Below are 19,808 nucleotides of genomic sequence, written 5' to 3' on the forward strand. Positions count from 1 at the left end.
ACAAGTTTTAAGTTGTTATAACTAATCGCAGCCACATTTTTTACAGTCTACAAAAATATGAAGCAGCACAACTGTTTTTAACATAATAATAATAAATGTTTCTTGAGCAGCAAATCATCATATTATACTGATTTCTGAAGGATCATGTGACACTGAAGACTGAAGTAATGATGCTGAAAATTTTGCTTTGATCACAAGAATACGTTTAATTTTAAAATATATTCACATAGAAAACTTTTTTATATTTTTTTATTGTAATAATGTTTCACAATTTTACTGCATTGTAAATCAAATAAATGCAGCCTGGCTAAGCATAAGAGACTTCTTTAAAAAAACACTTATACATCAATCCGGAGCCTGGAGGGAAAGGTAATGCAAGATTAACAAAAGAGAGGAAAAAAAAAACACTAGAAAAATGTTTCACAATTTTATGTAGGGAATCTCCCACGAGTCTGTAACGCAGTTGAGAAGATTTGAGCCTGAGGGAGAATCCTGACACCTGTGGAGTGAGAGACTGTACTGAGATCAGCTAGTAGTAGTTTCATCACATGTGTCTGAGTCTACTGTATTAAATGCCTTTCACTGTGGAAGCAGCTTGTCCAATTCAATTCACCGACCTTCAAAAATAACCTGAGATAATTGGCTCCCTGGTAAGACAGATCGCTTGTTGCTGTCTCGTACAGTGTGTGTGTGTGTGTGCGCGTGTGTGTGTGTGTGTTATAATCCTCTCAGCATTCGGTCTTCCTCATTCCAGTATTCCCAGTCTCCCGCCCTTTCTTCCTCCTCCAGGATGTGTGTGTGGTGTTTGTGATGGTTGGTGTGCAGGAGATCAGAGCTCAGATGAGGATCTGTGTGGACCGTAGTCTTGAAGAGCTCAGCAGCCGCTAGACGCCGTGCCGGGACTCGTGTCAGTGATGTAATAGCTGGCAGAAAATGTAATGAGTCATAAATCGCTGCCACCAGACTTTATTTACTTCACTCTCTTAAAGCCGAGGGGACCGGAGGAATAAAGCATGACAGACTGCATTGAGGAGATGCTATTGCTTCTGTCTAGAGCGATTTTTAAATGAAAAATGTCTATTTGTCATTCCAATTTTTAGTTTTCAATTTCAATTTTTAATCAAGTTTTAGCTTCAGTTCAGTATATTTAGTTTCTTATTACGTTTTTAGGGCTGTCAAAGATGATGCATTACTAAAATGATTTTAAAAACATTTATTTAATTTTACACATTGTATTTTTTCAATGTGTTTAACATATAGCCTAAATTTGACAAATTTAACTGTTTCATTTTATACCTGTCAGTTTTTTATGAATGTGGCTAAAAAGGCACACAAAAAAAAACAGACTTTTTTTACTTTTATTTTACTTAGTAGGAATTGTATATCTAAAATTATAATAACCTTTTATGTATAGAATATTTATATATAATTTATATAAATATATATATCATTCATTCATTCATTTTATATATATATATATATATATATATATATATATATATATATAATTATACATTTGTTTAATATATTTGATATAATTGCAATTATTTATTATATTACAGTTTTTCTCAGTCGCTTTGGTGCATTTCTCACATCACTCTTTACATTTGCACAACAGTTAATGCAGTTCTCAAAACAATTAGTACAAACTGCAAAACCTAGTTGATAACCTGCAAAAGTGTGTCACTTGCTCAAAATGGATCGCTCATTCCTCAACAGCAAGTACTCATGTCAATGAAAGTGTCAATGTCATCAAGATGAAAAGTCTTGACACCATTGCTTATGAACAAGAAAGTCAAATGGCTTAGTCATGTTTTCATTATGACAGTTTACTCTGTAAATGTTTTCCAAGGCAAAAAAGTCAGATCTTGGCGACAAAATGCTCAAGACAGCACTATATACTATTTGCACAGCCATTTGAAAAATACAGTAAAGTTACACATTACTGTATTTAGTGAGGTAACTGAGTACAAGACACTGAATATGTATGTTTCACATTTTTACTGCATATGCTCTTTGCAATTCTAATTTGTTCACAGCATTGTGCAAAAGAAAAAAAATACACCCTTATTTACAACAAACATAAACTCCCTTTGGCTAGAGCTGTGCACAACTGGAAACAATACTGCAGTATATATTGGAACTGAACATACAACATACATAGTACTGTAATCATTCATGCACATCCAGACGTTCCTCTCTGTCTGGCCACATAATTTCATCTGCATCACAGCAAATATCATCTCTTGCAATGCAATCCAAAACAACAACATGCTTGCTCAGATGGTCTCCAGTTAGACCCCTCTCATTCTCAGGGATTATGTCCCTGTAAAGAGTGTCTAACAAAGTCAGCAGATGTTGTGTGTTGTATGGAGCAAGACTGGGGATATGCCATTTATACACACCTGTTCTCCCGACGAAAGGTTTGAATAATTGAATTTACAGTGGTTCTCCCAACATTTGGCTGCACCCTTCGACCAGCCTCAGCCGTTGTGAGGCCGTGATTGACAACATTTGTACCCCTGTTGTACCCCTAACATTTGTACCACAATTGATCCACAATTGTACCCCTGATTTAATCAGGGATCCGCCTATGTACTTGGCCTCTTCTTCCCCTTCCCCGTCCTGCACCCTCACCCTCACCCTCACCCTCACCCGCACCCGCACTCTCACCCTCACCCGCACCCGCACTCTCACCCTCACCCTCACCCGCACCCTCACCCTCACCCGCACCCCTCTTCCACGAGGCTGGCCTTCCATTTCTGTCACAGTATTGTAGAAATGGTACTATGTCCTGCTTGGTTCATATATGCTTGTAAAGTGGGGGTTTATGGGATTCAGCTCTGACAGTGATTGTAGAGAAGTGGCTTATCATTGGTTGCAAATAATGCTTCACACATTCCTTCGCATCAGTGAAAGTTGAGGTTCACCTAAGATAAATTGTTCAATTTAGGAGACAATTAAAAAAATTATTTAAAAAAATGTGTAAAATTTGCTTGACAGATTTTGACAACTAGTTCAACATTTTTGTATGTAATGACTCAAGCAATGAAAGGAGGACTATTAGTTTTATATGGAATGACTATTCAGCATTCACAAGTTAATTTTGACTGACATGACATAAGCAAATGATAATGTTACAAAACAGCAGAGAGTTGTATGAAAGCAATTGATGCATGTCCAAAAGCATTCACAATTTGTTCGAAGGAATGAGAAACTGCTACTATGATGTGCACAAATGACTAAATGTTGTGGAGGTTGAACTAACTGTTGTGCAAATGTAAATAGTGATGTGAGAAATGCACCAAAGCGACTGAGAAAAACTGTATATAATTATATATTAATCAAATATTTTCTAATATATATATATATATATATATATATAATAAAATGTAGTTCATATGTGTGTGTATGTATATATTATATTATACGTGTATGTTATTGATTAAACCATGTCAGCTCTGTATAAACAAAAGCTCCAGGTTGAATGAATCTACATCACCAGTTAACCTTTTGTACACACTACTCATTGTTTATTAGTGGTGTTTGCCAAGTCAAACATTACCGTTACTATTGATGCTCACGCAAGTGTTAAACAAACATTCAGTGTGTGTGTGTGTGCAGTTCCTTTACTGAATGAGCAGACGCACAATTGTCAGCTAGTGGATGGTAAAAAAACTCTTCTAGAGCCAGTAAGAAACCACCAAGCCACCGCTAAGCATTAGCAACACTGTGAACACTTTTGCAACCACAAACTGTTACTATGGAGGGCGGGGCTAATCGTTCTCTAGTTACTCTTAACTTGTTCTCACATTAATGTCATAGAGCCAGTTGACTGTATTTTTCCGGTTGGCAGAGTGTCCTTTAAGAGAAAGTTCAGTCACACAATAGTCTCTCTGACATGTTTTGACTGGTAAATTCTCTCCGCTTCTCAGTGTCCAGGAGGAACGGCGTTCATCTGTCATACTCATCATGGCCTCGGTCTCGGAGTGGTACGCGGGGAAGAACGTGCTGATCACGGGGGCGACGGGCTTCATGGGAAAGGTGCTGGTGGAGAAACTCCTGCGCTCGTGCCCCGAGGTCAAGGCCCTGTACCTCCTCGTCAGGCCGAAGGCGGGTCAGTCCATGTCAGAGCGCGTCCAGGACATGATGAAGAGCAAGGTGAGGACAACACTTACTCACCATCCTTTCTAAGATGAGGGAAAATAAGGGGAATTTTTTTTATTGTTTTTCTTTGCTAGTTTTTAAGGCTGCACAATAATATTTTTATTTATTTATTATTATGTCAATATGACAAAATATTAATAATAATATTAGCATTATTATGAATAGAAATAACAACAATAATAATTACAATAATGTTTCATTATGATTACTATTACAAAAAATAATAATGTTGCTTTCCTACCTTGTAGGGCTGCACAATTTGTCCAAAGATTTTGTGATTTATGTATTAATATGACTATAAAATAATAATCGTAATAATGTTTTGTTGTTTTATTATGATTATTATTATTTGTATTAATTAATAATATTAAAGTAAGAAATATTGCTATTGTTTATATATATAATTAGGGCTGTCAAAAGATTAATCGCGATTAATCGCATCCAAAATAAAAGTTAGTGTTTACATAATATATGTGTGTGTACTGTGTATAATTATTTATATATATAAAAACACACACAATCATGTATATATTTAAGAAAAATTGGTTATATTTATATATAAAATATTGATATATAATATGTTATATAATATTATATAAATGTATATACAGTATATAAATGCAAATATTTCTTAAATATGTGCATGCATTTGTGTGTATTTATACATAATAATTATACACAGTACACACACACATATTATACAAACACAAACTTTTATTTTGGATGCGATTAATCTTTTGACAGTATATATATATATATACACACACTTTTTAATTTCTTCATTGTCAAAAACATTTTTTGGTGGAAAACCACATGGATCCCTTAAAGCTTCAGTTTTGCTGACAACAGCCGGTTTATAAGCGTTTCTCATTACAAATTTAGGAATATGGTTGTCGCATGTTTCGTTCCCAAATGCAAGTTATAAGCGAATCAAACTCAGAACAGACGCAGAGACGAGTCGAGCAACATTTACTGTGAACTGAGAAAATAAAGTCACCAGATCATGATCTGCTCGCGTGTAAAAGAAAAGTGCCGCTCTTCACTCTGAAACACGCAGCGCATATATATTTATTTTATTAAAAACAGCGTTTGTGCTTTGATAATCACATAACTGTATTCCTATTAAACACGCAGGCCTACTTTAAGACGTCGGGAACTGTATGTTCAGCTCACTTTAAGACATTTGCTACCTCCCTAAAACTGCGCTTTTCTCCCGTGTCAGGTTGTGCAAACAAAAGCCCGATGCAGTGCATTGTCTGGTATCTTTCATGACCATCTTTCTGTCACAGGATATTTCTGCCTTTGTAAACGGATGGAATTTGATCGCGTCCTAACTTTCAGCCAGCAGAACACGTTGATCCTTAAAAAGTTAGTTACGTCAAACCATGCAGAACCGGTGCAGGTGCACAAAGCTTTCCAGAGAAACCCTGAATCCATCTGTGTTTACTCGTATGCGGTCATCAGGGTTTATCTTTATTGTTTTCCTTGAACGTGATACTCTGAAAACTGCCAGGAAAAGTCTCCCTAGGGCCACATTGTAAAATGCTCTTTGATTGTTGCCGTAGCAACACCACCACAAACGCCACCCATCTATGCCACCGTTCAGAAGTCAAATGCATTTCCATACACACTGCGCCCGCGAGGTGATGAGTTGTGTCTGATCTCCTGCCTCAAGCGCTTATGTTTGAGGAGTGCCACATGTTTCTCACTGCATACGCTGCTCAGGACAGTTTGGAAAATGCAGCGATGACATACGTGTTTTCTTTACGTGATTATGAATGATTTGTGTATGGCCGTTTACTGTGATCAGAACATTCCAGCAAAGAGGAACGCTTAACATTTAGGATATTGTAATGGGATTTTTTGGGGGATATTGTATCGTATCGTACTCGTATAGCAACCAAATATCGAAGATGCATATAGGTCACAGAGTTTATATATATATATATATTTGTTGTTGTTGTTGTATTTCAGTTAGTTTATTCTGTTTCAAGTTTATGTTTTTAGTTTAAATTAACTATAATAACCCTTTATAGGCCTGTCACAATTACTAATTAAACATCTGTATATATCTGTATATCTTATTCAATAATAGCAATTTTTTTTGATAACCGCAATAATTGGGCAGTTTAAATTTCAATCACATTTTGCCATTCAAATGAAGGGTTATATTATATTATATTATTATATTATATTAGGCTATATAATATTATATAATATTATATTATATTAGGCTATATTATATTATATTATTTTATATTATTTTATTATATATATTATTATACACTAATTATAGAAATATTATGAACTTTCACAGTATTAAAAAAAGGCATTAAATATGGGCTTATTTTTATTATCATAATATATACGATTCCAAGTAAAAAATTGGCTTTCATTGTAAACAATACGAACAAAATAGATTCAAATTATTTGTATTTTGCAATTAATCGTCAGTACAAAATCCAAAGTCATGACCGGCTTAATGTTTTCTTGGTTGTGAATGCTGAACGTTTGAGTATTTTGATCTCAGTACACACACTCGACTGCTGTGATGTGACGGAGCGATGTGAGATCTGAACCCGAGCCAGAATGAAGCTCAAATATTACGAGACGCAGATTAGCATTATGAGTCAGATAGACAGATTCTGTCAGCGCTGTGCAAACTCTGTGACCTCTGATATAAGCCCTCATTAGGTCCCACCATGTGTGTGTGTGTGTGTGTGTGTGCGTGTGTGTGTGTACATGTAAAGAATGCTCAGAAGCTCAAACAGGCAGATTGTGTGTTTGGGGGAAAGAATATCGAATGTGGGATGCTATTCATCAAACAAATGTGTCTATTGTTTGTTCATTTAAACGGCCTATCACCAGATTCTGACCAACAGATATATATATATATACACACATACATACATATATATATATAATATATATGGGGTTGGACATTGAAACTGAAACACTGGCCAATATAGTGTACACACACAGTGGATATAAAAAGTCTACACACCCCTGTTTAAACTGCTGATTTTTGTGATGTAAAAAATGAAACAAAGATAAATCATATCAGAAGTTTTGCACCTTTAATGTAAAAACGACATTAATAATAACCTATGCAATGCTACTGAAAACCAAAGTGACACATTTTCGAGGGTAAAGTACTAAAATAAAGACATGGATAGACAGACACGGATGGATTATAGTGCTACCAAATGATTATCATATTCAAATACCATAGTATTTACAAGATACTTTTGCAAAATACATGTCCAAAAAACAATGTAGTATAGACATGTTTAATATCTGAGAGGCTATGGCACTGCAATGGTACTTAGATATTAGTATTTTTTATCACATTTTTGATTAAATTGTATACTGGATGTTTGGGTATGTTGAATTATATTGGCTTCATTTAGTGTTTATGGTTTTTATGTTTTTTTTTGTATGGTAATTTATGGTCTCACTAACTTAGTTTGCTTTGTTTTTGTTTTTTGTTCCAGCTTTTGGTTTTTAAAATGATACAGTCTGATAATATTATGATAAAATAGCGTTTCAAGGTAGTTTTCACAACTTTTCAGTGTTGTAGTCGAGGCCAGATAATTACATCCTTGACAAGGCAAAGACACGAAAGACTCAGACTTAAGTTCGGTACTACAACACTGCTAGCTTGTAGTGTTCATACCATAGATCATCACTTTGACTCGTCCCTCAGCTTGTTAATGTGTTTACAGTAGTGAACTCACAATCAAGACACACTTTATGTAACTTTAGTTCTCGTTTGAATTGCTCTGATGTTTGTAGAACATGTTTTGGAGAGTTTAATGTCTGTTGACGGCATTTTTAGTCTTATAATGAATTATTAATGAATTAGTCTGGTCCAGGAAGGGATATTGATCTACCTGTGATAAAAGTGGCTCTCTTACATTAACTCTACAAGATCATGAGCCTCTTCTGCCATCAGATCGTCCTGTTCCTCACACACACTTCTTTCTTTCTTTCTTTTCAGCTAATTCGGTCACTAACCTTCATCCTTCTTTTAGTCATTAGGCCGTTTCATTCCCAGTCTAATGTGATCCTGCTTTATATTTCTTCAAACACATAAGGAAGAGAGAATTAATGGACCCATTTGTGTACATTTACCACTCACCCAAGGGCACAACAGTAAAGCTCTCTCTCTCTCTCTCTCTCTCTCTCTCTCTCTCTCTCTCTCTCTCTCTCTCTCTCTCTCTCTCTCTCTCTCTCTCTCACACACACAATTGGATTATTTGTGCGAGAGGGTTGAGACTGGCACAGAATACCACCATCCCACAATGCACCATTAGGTATTTCCACCACAGAGAAAGCAAATGTTTGCAATGGTCGACCTCGGTGAACCCCTGACCTCAATACACTGAACGTGTCCTGTCCTTTATCTACATGCCACTTCCTTTCTCTTACAACCAGTTTTCCAATACTGAGTCTGAACTGTTGGAGGATTTTTCTCAATGCACTTTAGGCTAGTGTGAGATTACACAGTAGATGACTGTATATGTGCATGTAAAGTAAACACATGCAAGGATGTTAAAGCGCACATATTCTGGGAAAGAGATTGGACATACGAATGGTAAACAGTTGATAGAAAGATCAGACATCTCTATCTGATGGTTGTGTTGCTGTAATCTCAGCGTGTGCTGAAGGCATATAGAGATCATCCTATACCCGCATGCGGGGACAGGGTGTGTGTTGTGTTCATGTTGCCTGGTGGCGACACACACCGCAGCAGGAAGTTTGGCTGCGCTGTGTGTGTGTGTGTTTTTGTGTGTGTGTGTGTGTGTGTGAGAGAGAGAGACTGCACTCATGGCCCATATCTATATCTCTAGTAATCTGAGTTAATGGCAGTTATGCACACACTTATGCATTATTGGGCTTTATTCCCATAGTATTTGCATGTTTAAGTGTGTGAGGATTCAGCAGCTGTGGGATAATTTACCATAATGATTCCTTCACTTTGTGCATTTTTGAAACATTCACATGTCTGAGTGATCCAGTGCCTCACATTCTCTTGAGTTTGAGTTGAGCAGAGTTTTTTTTTGTAGTTTCGTCTGCATCTTGACCTTCTAAATACTTTTCTGACCAGCGTCCTCTGTGTGTGTGTGTGTGTGTGTGTGTGTGTGTGTGCGCGCGCTTGTGCGGTGTGTGTGTGTGTGTGTGCGCGTCTGTGTAGGGCTGTAAACGATTAATCGCGATTAATCGAATCCAAAATAAAAGTTTGTGTTTACATAATATATGTGTGTGTATTGTGTATAATTATTTTGTATATATAAATACACACACATGCATGTATATATTTGAGAAATATATTATATATAAATATAACTATTTTATATATTTTAAATATTTTAAATAACAATTTTTTCTTAAATATATACATGCATGTGTGTGTATTTATATATAATTATACACAATACACACACATATATTATGTAAACACAAACTTTTATTTTGGATTCGATTAATCGCGATTAATCGTTTACAGCCCTACGTGTGTGTGTGTGTGTGTGTGTGTGTGTGTGTGTGTGTGTGTGTGTGAGAGAGGGAGAGAGACTGTCCTCATATGCTGTCTGATATCTCTAGTAATCTGAGTCAATGGCAGTTATGCACACACTTATGCATTCAGATTATATTATCGGGCTTAATTCCCATAGTATTTGCATGTTTAAGTGTGTGAGGATTCAGCAGCTGTGGGATAATTTACCATAATGATTTTCCATATTAAAATCATAAAATGTTGTTTGCATTTGAAAATTCACTTTATTTTACAGTGTCCTTGTTACACATTACAGTTACTGTAGTAATATATTAATAATCAATTATGCATAATTACATGCAATTAACCCTAAACAAACCCATATTCCTAAGCCCATAAGTAAATGTAGTTAATTATTACTCAGTACTTAAATGGATAATTACACTGTAACACGGACACCTTAAAACAAAGTATAACCGGAAATTCTAGATGTCAAAGATTGCTGCGCAATAAATTTTGTGTGGTTTTTTGTGTGTTTTTTTTTCATCTTTCTCTTTATGTTTTGTGGATCACATTAAGACAGTCATATGTATTTGGCAGATTTACCATAATCATTATAGTTTAATATAATAAAAAAAACTCATATAGCAACTGTTCAAACTGACATTTAGAAATTTCCTGTTAATTGTGCAAGAAACGAATGTGTGTGTGTGAAACGAATTAACTTGTACATCTCACGCCTTTGACAACATCTTCAGTATGACTAAACCAACTCATTGCAAAAGCAAATACAATCTTCATGTGTCCTGACATGCAAGAGTTTACAACAAGGCATCATGTACCTTTCAGAGAATTTCCCAGTAATTCATGGGCAAAAGCCAGGAAGAACTGGATTGTGACGTGTATTGCCAGTTCTCGTCCGTCAGGGAGGTTTTGATGTGGTGTTTAACAGTTAGGTTAACTTCAGTAAAAAGGACAGCTGTGCTCATTACAGTGTTAAATCTCCATTTACCTAAGTTTCAAAATCTAATATAGAATTCAAAATCCTACTATAATGATTTAATTTCATATTATGGTCAGTATTTGCATGCACTCCTAAAAGGGGGGGGGGGGGGGGGGGGTTAGGGGGTTCACAGCGGGGTCATTGAAAAACCATTCAGTGAACAGTGAAAAAAAAGTATTATTTTGAAAACCATTCCAGCCTTTTTGCACTATGAATACACTTTTGTGGAATGGAAAGAATCCCCCTGCAGTAAAATTTTGTATCCCTTAAAACTCATATTTGATCATCAAAATGACAAATGTTTTTTCCTTTAATCATGCATTAAAATAGCTTGAATGTAACTCTACACCCTTGTTTCATTTAGTATACGCTGATGTGCAAATATGCAAATTAGCCCCGCCTCCACTCACTCACAGCAGGTCAGATTACTGATCCACTCGCTCAACTGTGAATGCTGTACAATCATCATGTCAAGTGGAAATATTGGTTTAATTCAGTCATATTTGTTTGAACCAGAAACTATAGAAGGTTCTTTCCACCAGTGAATAATAAAAAAAAACACACAATTATTATGACTTTTTATCTCACAATTGATAAAATTACATGCAATTAACATTATGCAAAATTATAAAATTACATCCCCCCCCCCTCAGAATTACGTGATATAAACTTGCAGTTGCGTGTTATAAAGTCAAAATTACGTGATATATATTAAGTCGCATTTGCATATTATAAGGTCAGAATTGCTAATGTTACACAAACCATGTTCCCGTTGGCCATCTCAGAGTCCGACAGTTGCCTTCTAAAACTCAGCGTCATTAGAGGCGCTTTGAAAGTCAGTGGATGAAGGTATATTGTTCATCGGCACTGAATGCATCGGATTGACTCGGCGGTGGAAAAGTGGCTATTGATGCCAATTTTTTGGTGCCTATTTGCATACTGAATGCTGATTGGTTCAACACTGATGACAGTAAAGTAGCTGTGATCCGCTGTTTATTTTTCTTTTAATTTTGATGTATTTATCCAAAAGACAAAAAGAAGGGAAATACATCAACATGCAATGCAAGACATTTAAATGATCCCCAAAATGGCATCATTAATTACATTATAGTAGCCGTTTCATTTACACTGAAACTTACCTCGAACTATTATTTAGATTTCCTTTAGGAAATGCAAATCTGCTGTTGGATAAATATGTAAAAAGCGCCGCACTGGAGAGAGTGTGTGAGACAAACAGCTGTCAGAGGCATCACACAGCATCTGTCTGGCCCTCAGCTGGTGCCTGCTGGTGGGGTCACGGCGGGTCACTTATTACGGCCAGCTCTGATACTGAGAAAGGCTTCTGATTGGCTGTGGCTGTCGGAATGTGCCACTGCCAGACGCTTGGAATTGTGGGTAACATAAGTCAGCACATGTGTGTCAGCTCGAGCCGAGAGGACAGAGCCTCTGCAAATCCTCTTTTGATATCAGATTATACGCTGACAGAAATCCCAGCAAGCACATTTGTGATCTACGAGCACACGCACGTCACCCTGCGTGCAAAATGCGGTGAATACATATCTTATTTTTTCAGCCTGCAGTTTTCTTCATTACATAAACGCTGAAATCGGTGACATAATATGATGAGATTTGTCATTTGCATCTTGTAGTTTGACCAACTCAAAATGACATAATATCTTCTGAAAGGGTGAATTCTCACAAAAACAGGTACAGATCCACAAAATCAAAAGAAACTAGGTGAGAAATTGTATGAAGTATAAAGAAAAATTATGCCTGTTTTTAGGACCATGCATTGTAAGGTTTTCATTTATACCCAGATTCCCATTATTGAAATGTTGTCATGTGATTAAAATTTTTTATTTATTGATTCCACTTATTCTCAATGTTGATTCTCATTAGCTTTTCAAATATTTAAAGTTTTTATTTATTTTAGTTTTTCTCAATGGTGATTCGCACTAGGTTTTCAAATAATATAGTATTTACCTATTTTATTTATTTAATTTATTCTAAATGTTGATTCTCATTAGGTTTTCATTCAAATAATACAGTATTTATTTATTTGTTTATTTATTCTAGTTATTCTCAATGGTGATTCGCACTATAGGAATTACATTATTTATTTATTTACCTAATGAATTTATTCATTCATTCACTCAATTTACATTTTTTATTTTTATTTATTTAAATTATTCTCAATGTTGACCCTCATTAGGTTTCAAATAATACAGTAGCCTATGTATTTATTTATTCTCAATGGTGATTCACATTTTTCAAATAATAAAAATTGTATTTACCCACATTTTTTTTAACCTATTTTTATTTATTTATTCATTCTAATTTTTTACTTATTTATTTGTATTTATTCAAATTATTCTCAATGTTGACCCTCATTATGTTTTCAAATAATATTTTTTTATTTAATTTTAATTTTTATTAGCATAATGGTAACATGCTACCCAGATTGTATGAGTACTTCAGTGAATGTAATGATTGATTGGTAATTGTCATGTTTTGTGGGGATATAATGATGTATCAGCATTGACATGAGAGTGTGTGTTGGTTTCGCAGCTGTTTGACCGGGTGCGTGAAGATAATCCTGAGTTTCATCAGAAGATCATTCCCATCAGCAGCGAGCTCACACAGCCCGGCCTGGCCATCAGTCCAGAGGATGTACAGACACTCACTTCCCGTATCAACATCATCTTCCACTGCGCCGCCACCATACGCTTCGACGAACCTCTGAAGTGAGTGACAGGAGCCTTACACACATGACACAACACTGCCAGAGTATTTGCGAAGGGAGTCATCATTCAGAGAGGGATTGACAGTCAGCTTACATGACGTCAACTTGGAGTTCGGATAGATAGATGGATGGATGGATAGATAGATAGATAGATAGATAGATAGATAGATAGATAGATAGATAGATAGATAGATAGATAGATGGATGGATGGATGGATGGATGGATGGATGGATGGATGGATGGATGGATGGATGGATGGATGGATGGATGGATGGATGGATAAATAGATACTAGATAGATAGATATAGATAGATACTAGATAGATATATACTACATAGATAGATAGATGGATAGATACTAGATAGATGGATAGTTGATGGATGGATGGATGGATGGATGGATGGATGGATGGATGGATGGATGGATGGATGGATAGATAGATAGATAGATAGATAGATAGATAGATAGATAGATAGATAGATAGATAGATAGATAGATAGATAGATAGATAGATAGATAGATAGATAGATAGATAGATAGATAGATAGATAGATAGATAGATAGATAGATAGATAGATAGATAGATAGATAGATAGATAGATAGATGGATGGGTGGATGGATGGATGGATGGATGAATGGATAAATAGATACTAGATAGATAGATAGATAGATATAGATAGATATATACTACATTGATAGATAGATGGATAGATACTAGATAGATAGATAGATAGATGGATAGATGATGGATGGATGGATGGATGGATAGATAGATAGATAGATAGATAGATAGATAGATAGATAGATAGATAGATAGATAGATAGATAGATAGATAGATAGATAGATAGATAGATAGATGGGTAGATGGGTGGATGGGTGGATGGGTGGATGGATGGATGGATGGATGAATGGATAAATAGATACTAGATAGATAGATAGATAGATAGATATAGATAGATACTAGATAGATAGATACTACATAGATAGATGGATAGATACTAGATAGATGGATGGATGGATGGATGGATGGATAGATAGATAGATAGATAGATAGATAGATAAGATAGATAGATAGATAGATAGATAGATAGATAGATAGATAGATAGATAGATAGATAGATAGATAGATAGATAGATAGATAGATAGATAGATAGATAGATAGAAAGAAAAGAGGGATGCACATACTTCTGCTGTGTCGTGTATCTCCGGCTGAGGAACAGATGTTCACACTGCTGGAAGAACGAGGGAATTATTAGTGAACTGCTGACTCAAGAGCATGAAAGGTTTCATCGAACTCACAGATCCTCCTCTATACACACATCTGTTCCCCGGCCGGGACCTTTTGCATCATTGTTAGTAACAGTGTTCTAAGAATGCAGTGGTTTTAATTAGTCTTCTCACTTCAAAGGACCTACTATTAAGGATTTACTATTGTAGTTTTTATAGATATTTTGTAAATATAAATATTTTGTGTAATTTTTTTTTCATTGTCATTTATTTGGTCACAGACTGTATATGAATGATTATTGTGTACATTTTGCTCTTAAATATCACACTCTTGGAAAAAAGCTTCAGTGAGGTTATACAGGGGACACTGGAACATTTTTAATATGGTGCAAAAGTTCATTTATTTCAGTAATTCAACTTAAAACGTGAAACTAATATACTGTATTATATAGACTCATTACATGCAAAGTGAGATATTTCAAGCCTTTATTTGTTATAATTTTGATGATTATAGTTTACAGCTTATGAAAACCCCAAATTCAAAATTAGAATATTGTGAAAAGGTTTTCATAAGCTGTAAGCCATAATCATCAAAATTATAACAAATAAAGGCTTGAAATCTCACTTTGCATGTAATGTGTCTATATAATATATTATTTTCATCTTTTAAGTAAATAAAACTCTTGACTAAATTTTAAAGAACCCTTTGTGCCGAAAAGGTTTTATATAAGGAGAAATGTCTTAAATTATTGCTTAATACTTTCATGTTTAACAGGTAATTTTTACGGTTTTCTACTGATAAAGTTTGTTTACGTGCTGCTTAATTCATAAAATGTAACAAAAAATGTATTAACTAAATGCATAAAATGATCCCATGACGGAACCCCTAAAAGGTTGTATATATGAAGTGCCTGCGGTCCCGGAACCCATGAAGTCTCCATATAGAAGCTGAGCTGAGTTTGTAGCGCTCGTGTCTCCCGCAGGCATGCCTTGCAGCTGAACGTCATGGCCACACAGCAGCTCCTCTCTCTGGCTCAGCAGATGCAGAACCTGCAGGCGTTCATCCACATCTCCACTGCCTACGCCAACTGCAACCGCAGACACATCGACGAGGTCATCTACCCTCCTCCGGTCGAGCCCAAGAAGCTCATCGACTCTCTGGAGTGAGTTCAGTTCATCATCATCATCATCATCATATAAATCTGAATTACACTAAAACCACAGTGTTTTCAATATTAAAGTTATATTTACTGCACTGATGTTTTAGCATCATAAGGTACTTTTATGGTTTTAATATTTTGAATAAGTTTTTGTATTCTTTATCATACAGTAATTTAAAGCTTTAGCTAATTTTTGTAGCATTTTTTATTTTTTTGCCTATATAGTTTTTATTAATTTCTATTTCAGTTTTAGTTGATCTATCTAAACTAAATTAAAATGAGAAATGTGCCCTATGCAACTAGCTGAAATGAAAATAAATACATTTTATTTATATATATATATATATATATATATATATATATATATATATATATATATAATATATATATATATATATATATATATATATATATATATTTTTTTTTCACTTTTAATTTTTCCTTGTTTGACTCTTGTTTGAAACCCACTGGTCATTGCATGTCTGATTTTCCACGTTATTTGTCTCTGACAAGCCATATTGCATCTGAGCGCTGATGTTTTGTCTGACCCTGAAGCAGAGCAGTGATTTATCTGCCTGTCGTTCTTAACTGACGTGTGTGTGTGTGTGTGTGTGTAGATGGATGGATGATAACATCATCTGTGACATCACACCGCGCCTGATCGGTGACCGACCCAACACGTACACCTACACCAAAGCGCTGGCGGAGAGTGTGGTCCAGCAGGAGAGCAGCAAACTCCACATCGGCATCATACGACCCTCCATCGTCGGAGCCAGCTGGCAGGAGCCCTTCCCCGTGAGTGATGGATCTGCTGTCAGACGCTACACCGGGATAGTTTACAACTTTCACAGCTCTGGGACTTAATGGTTAAAGATCTGGGCTGGTAACTCAGTGGTTGTAGGTAATGATTGCATAAAACATAGGCATTTATACATAGCAAAATATCATAAAGACTTTTGAGGCAGGGTTAAATAAAATATTACTTAATCAAAAATATATATACTTTATTTTATTTTATTTACTATATATATATATATGTTTGTGTGTGTATATATAAACTTAGTTTATTTCAGATATTGATGTAAAACTAAAAACTAAATCAAATTATATAGACATATTTAAAAAACCTAATAAAAATAAAAAACCACAACAAAATTACCAAAATCTTACTCAAATTAAACCAGAAAATATAAAGAATAATCTCAGTACTAAAATAACTAAATTTAAAACTAAATCAAAATTGTATACATATATAAAAAAATAAAAAAACACACACAACAAAATTACTAAAAACTAACTAAAATTAATACAAAATTAAGATAAATCTTATTCAGAATATTAACAAAACCTATAATAGATTTTAGAAATAAACTATTTTTTAATGAATAAAATTCAAAAACATAAACTTATTTTTTTTTGCCAAAGCAATGTTTCTCTCTTCCGTTTAATTTAAGTTGAAGTCAAACACAACAAATTTACTATAACAAATTAAATATATAAGAGAAAATAAAAATAATAAAACTCACAATTGCCTCTTTTTCTCTTTTTTTTTCAGGGTTGGATAGATAATTTCAATGGACCAAGTGGTGTTTTCATTGCTGTAAGTATTGTCATATTTTCTGCTTCATGATGTGTTACAGTAGAAGAGTACAGAAACCTACTGTATCATATTTGATATGTGAATATCTACGGCCTCTAAATCATCAACATAATCAAAACGTTCCAGATAAACCCATTGCACACAATCTACTTGTCGTCTGATTGATAGTTTATACTTTATCATGTAAAAGGCTGGAAGTGTAATTGTACAAATGTCCACCTTCAGCTTGTGGTTCATAACTCCCTGAAACGCCTCCATTGTAGTCTTGAGTTTCTTCCGGGAACGAACGCGTCACAATATTCCTCATTTAAAATAATTCATAAGCAAAATAAAGGGGCGGGGCCTGCTTGAGTTAGTTAGTAGTGTGTTAAACTGGCGGTTATGGTAAGGGGCGGGACATTTCCCAAACACTTGAAGCCCTTGACCAATCACAACACACTTATTCAGCCAACCAATCAGAGCACAGTGTGCTTTTCAGAAGGATGGGCTTCATAGAGACAGGAAGTAAACAGAGTGTTACTGACAGACTGGGAAGAAAGGAGCTGCAACAATGGAGAAAATGTGGGAAATTATATGTTTTTTTGAACATTCAAGCATGAAAACCTATTCTAGTGGACCCCAAAAACAAAATCAAGGCATAACAGGTCCACAAAAACATGACACTCTTGGCACAATTCACCTCCTCACATCACTCGCTGACCTAAGCAATGAAAACAATCTGCTCTTGTTTTTAATTAGTCTGTATTTCATTAGCCTCCTAAACGCCTCTGTGGACCTCGCAGACAAACTAAAGCATATGGTGCTTCTGGCTCCAGTTTCATCCTCTCTGAATGAGCGTGTGTTTTCTGTGTGTGGATGCAGGCTGGGAAGGGCATCCTGCGCACCATGAGAGCCAGTAATGACGCTGTGGCGGATCTGGTTCCCGTAGACATGGTTATAAACCTGACACTGACTGCTGGCTGGTACACCGCGGTGCACAGGTACACCTGCAGCTTTCTCTCCAAACCGCTTTAATTTGCTTATGTTAGACCGGCAGGTGATTTAACGGATAAAGACGTGGAATATTGGCTTGGATAATCCCTCTTCGTTTACAATATTATTTACATTGGGGAAAATATGATGATTTGACTGTGATTTCCTTGCTTTGATCTTTACATTTCAGACCGAAAACTGCACTTGTGTACAACTGCACAACAGGAGGCATTAACCCCTTCCACTGGGGAGAGATCGGTGCGTTACATGCTTTCACTGTATATACTGTAATCTACATACACTGGGAAAAATGCTGTGCATAAAACAACGATTATTGGAGCACGTTATTTCAGCCTTAAAAATAGTTGTAATTAAGTGTTGCTGTTTATTTGCAAATATTTATGAAAATTTCTGTGTGAATTGTTTTAACTCTAAATTGATGCAATAGTATGCATTAAACAGTACAGTTGAAACAGTAGTATTGTTACTATGTTGCATGTTTTATTCCAGACACCAAACTCCAAATTAATCATAATTACATAACTGCAGGTTAATTTACATTGCAAATGGAAGGTCGAGTCAAATGCATGAATAGATACTTTGCATTTTTTAATCCAGCTCTGAGTACAAATGTCTTTAACTTCTGGCAGCATGATCAACTAAAGAGTCAAAGGGGAGTTCAAAAATCATATTTGATAACGCTCCATGTTTATTCGTCACGTCAATTGTAACGTTATGAATGTGTTTACAGTCACTTTTGATACATTTAATGCATCCTTGCTGATTTAAAGTATCTCTCACTGACCCCAAACTTCTGAAGGGTATTGTATATTATTTTATAGAAGTAAAAATAAAACCTCTATTGAAAAAATATATTATATTTTACTTTATTACAGAAATAAATTAGCTATAGAAATTATTTTAATATTATATAAATAAAAGATGTATATATAAAATACATTATATGATTATATTATGTTATATTAAAGAAAAAATTTGCTATAGAAAAAAAACGGAAATGATAAAATAAAAAATAAAACGTCCTAACGTTTTACATTATTATGTTTATTATTATGTAAATAAAAAAATATATATTATTATATTACATGATTATATTATATTATAGAAATAAATGAGCTATAGAAAAAATATAACAAGTGAAAATATAACAAAAATAGAACAAGTGCATGTGTTATTTTATTATTATTATGTGTATTATTATTATATTAAACTAAAATGTCTAAAATGAATAGAAATAATATATTATATCACACTGGAAGTGGAATGTCAAGTTGAGGACATTGCATTGTGGGAAACAGTTTTCCTCAGTGTTTTGGATATATACGTCACATTTGAACAAATGCACTACTTTGTTTAAATGAGAGCACGTAGTGTATCATTCGGATCATATCTTACTGTATGCGCGGTGTAT

The 19,808-nt window shown here is 34.8% G+C and overlaps 1 protein-coding gene across 1 annotated transcript in view; it reads left to right on the forward strand.

Annotated features, from left to right (window-relative positions):
• The window catches only part of LOC307003539 (fatty acyl-CoA reductase 1), a 34,478-nt gene that overhangs the window by 9,024 nt on the left and 5,646 nt on the right, over positions 1-19,808 (forward strand). The window contains exons 2-8 of the mRNA XM_079622118.1: positions 3,936-4,161; positions 13,239-13,414; positions 15,628-15,807; positions 16,422-16,599; positions 17,360-17,404; positions 18,266-18,384; positions 18,567-18,634. Of these exons, the coding sequence (XP_079478244.1) occupies positions 3,973-4,161; positions 13,239-13,414; positions 15,628-15,807; positions 16,422-16,599; positions 17,360-17,404; positions 18,266-18,384; positions 18,567-18,634 (955 nt within the window). The 5' untranslated portion in view covers positions 3,936-3,972. The remainder of the gene's footprint in view (positions 1-3,935; positions 4,162-13,238; positions 13,415-15,627; positions 15,808-16,421; positions 16,600-17,359; positions 17,405-18,265; positions 18,385-18,566; positions 18,635-19,808) is intronic.

Source organism: Phoxinus phoxinus (assembly GCF_949152265.1).
Source record: "Phoxinus phoxinus genome assembly, chromosome: 9".
Lineage (NCBI taxonomy): Eukaryota > Metazoa > Chordata > Actinopteri > Cypriniformes > Leuciscidae > Phoxinus > Phoxinus phoxinus.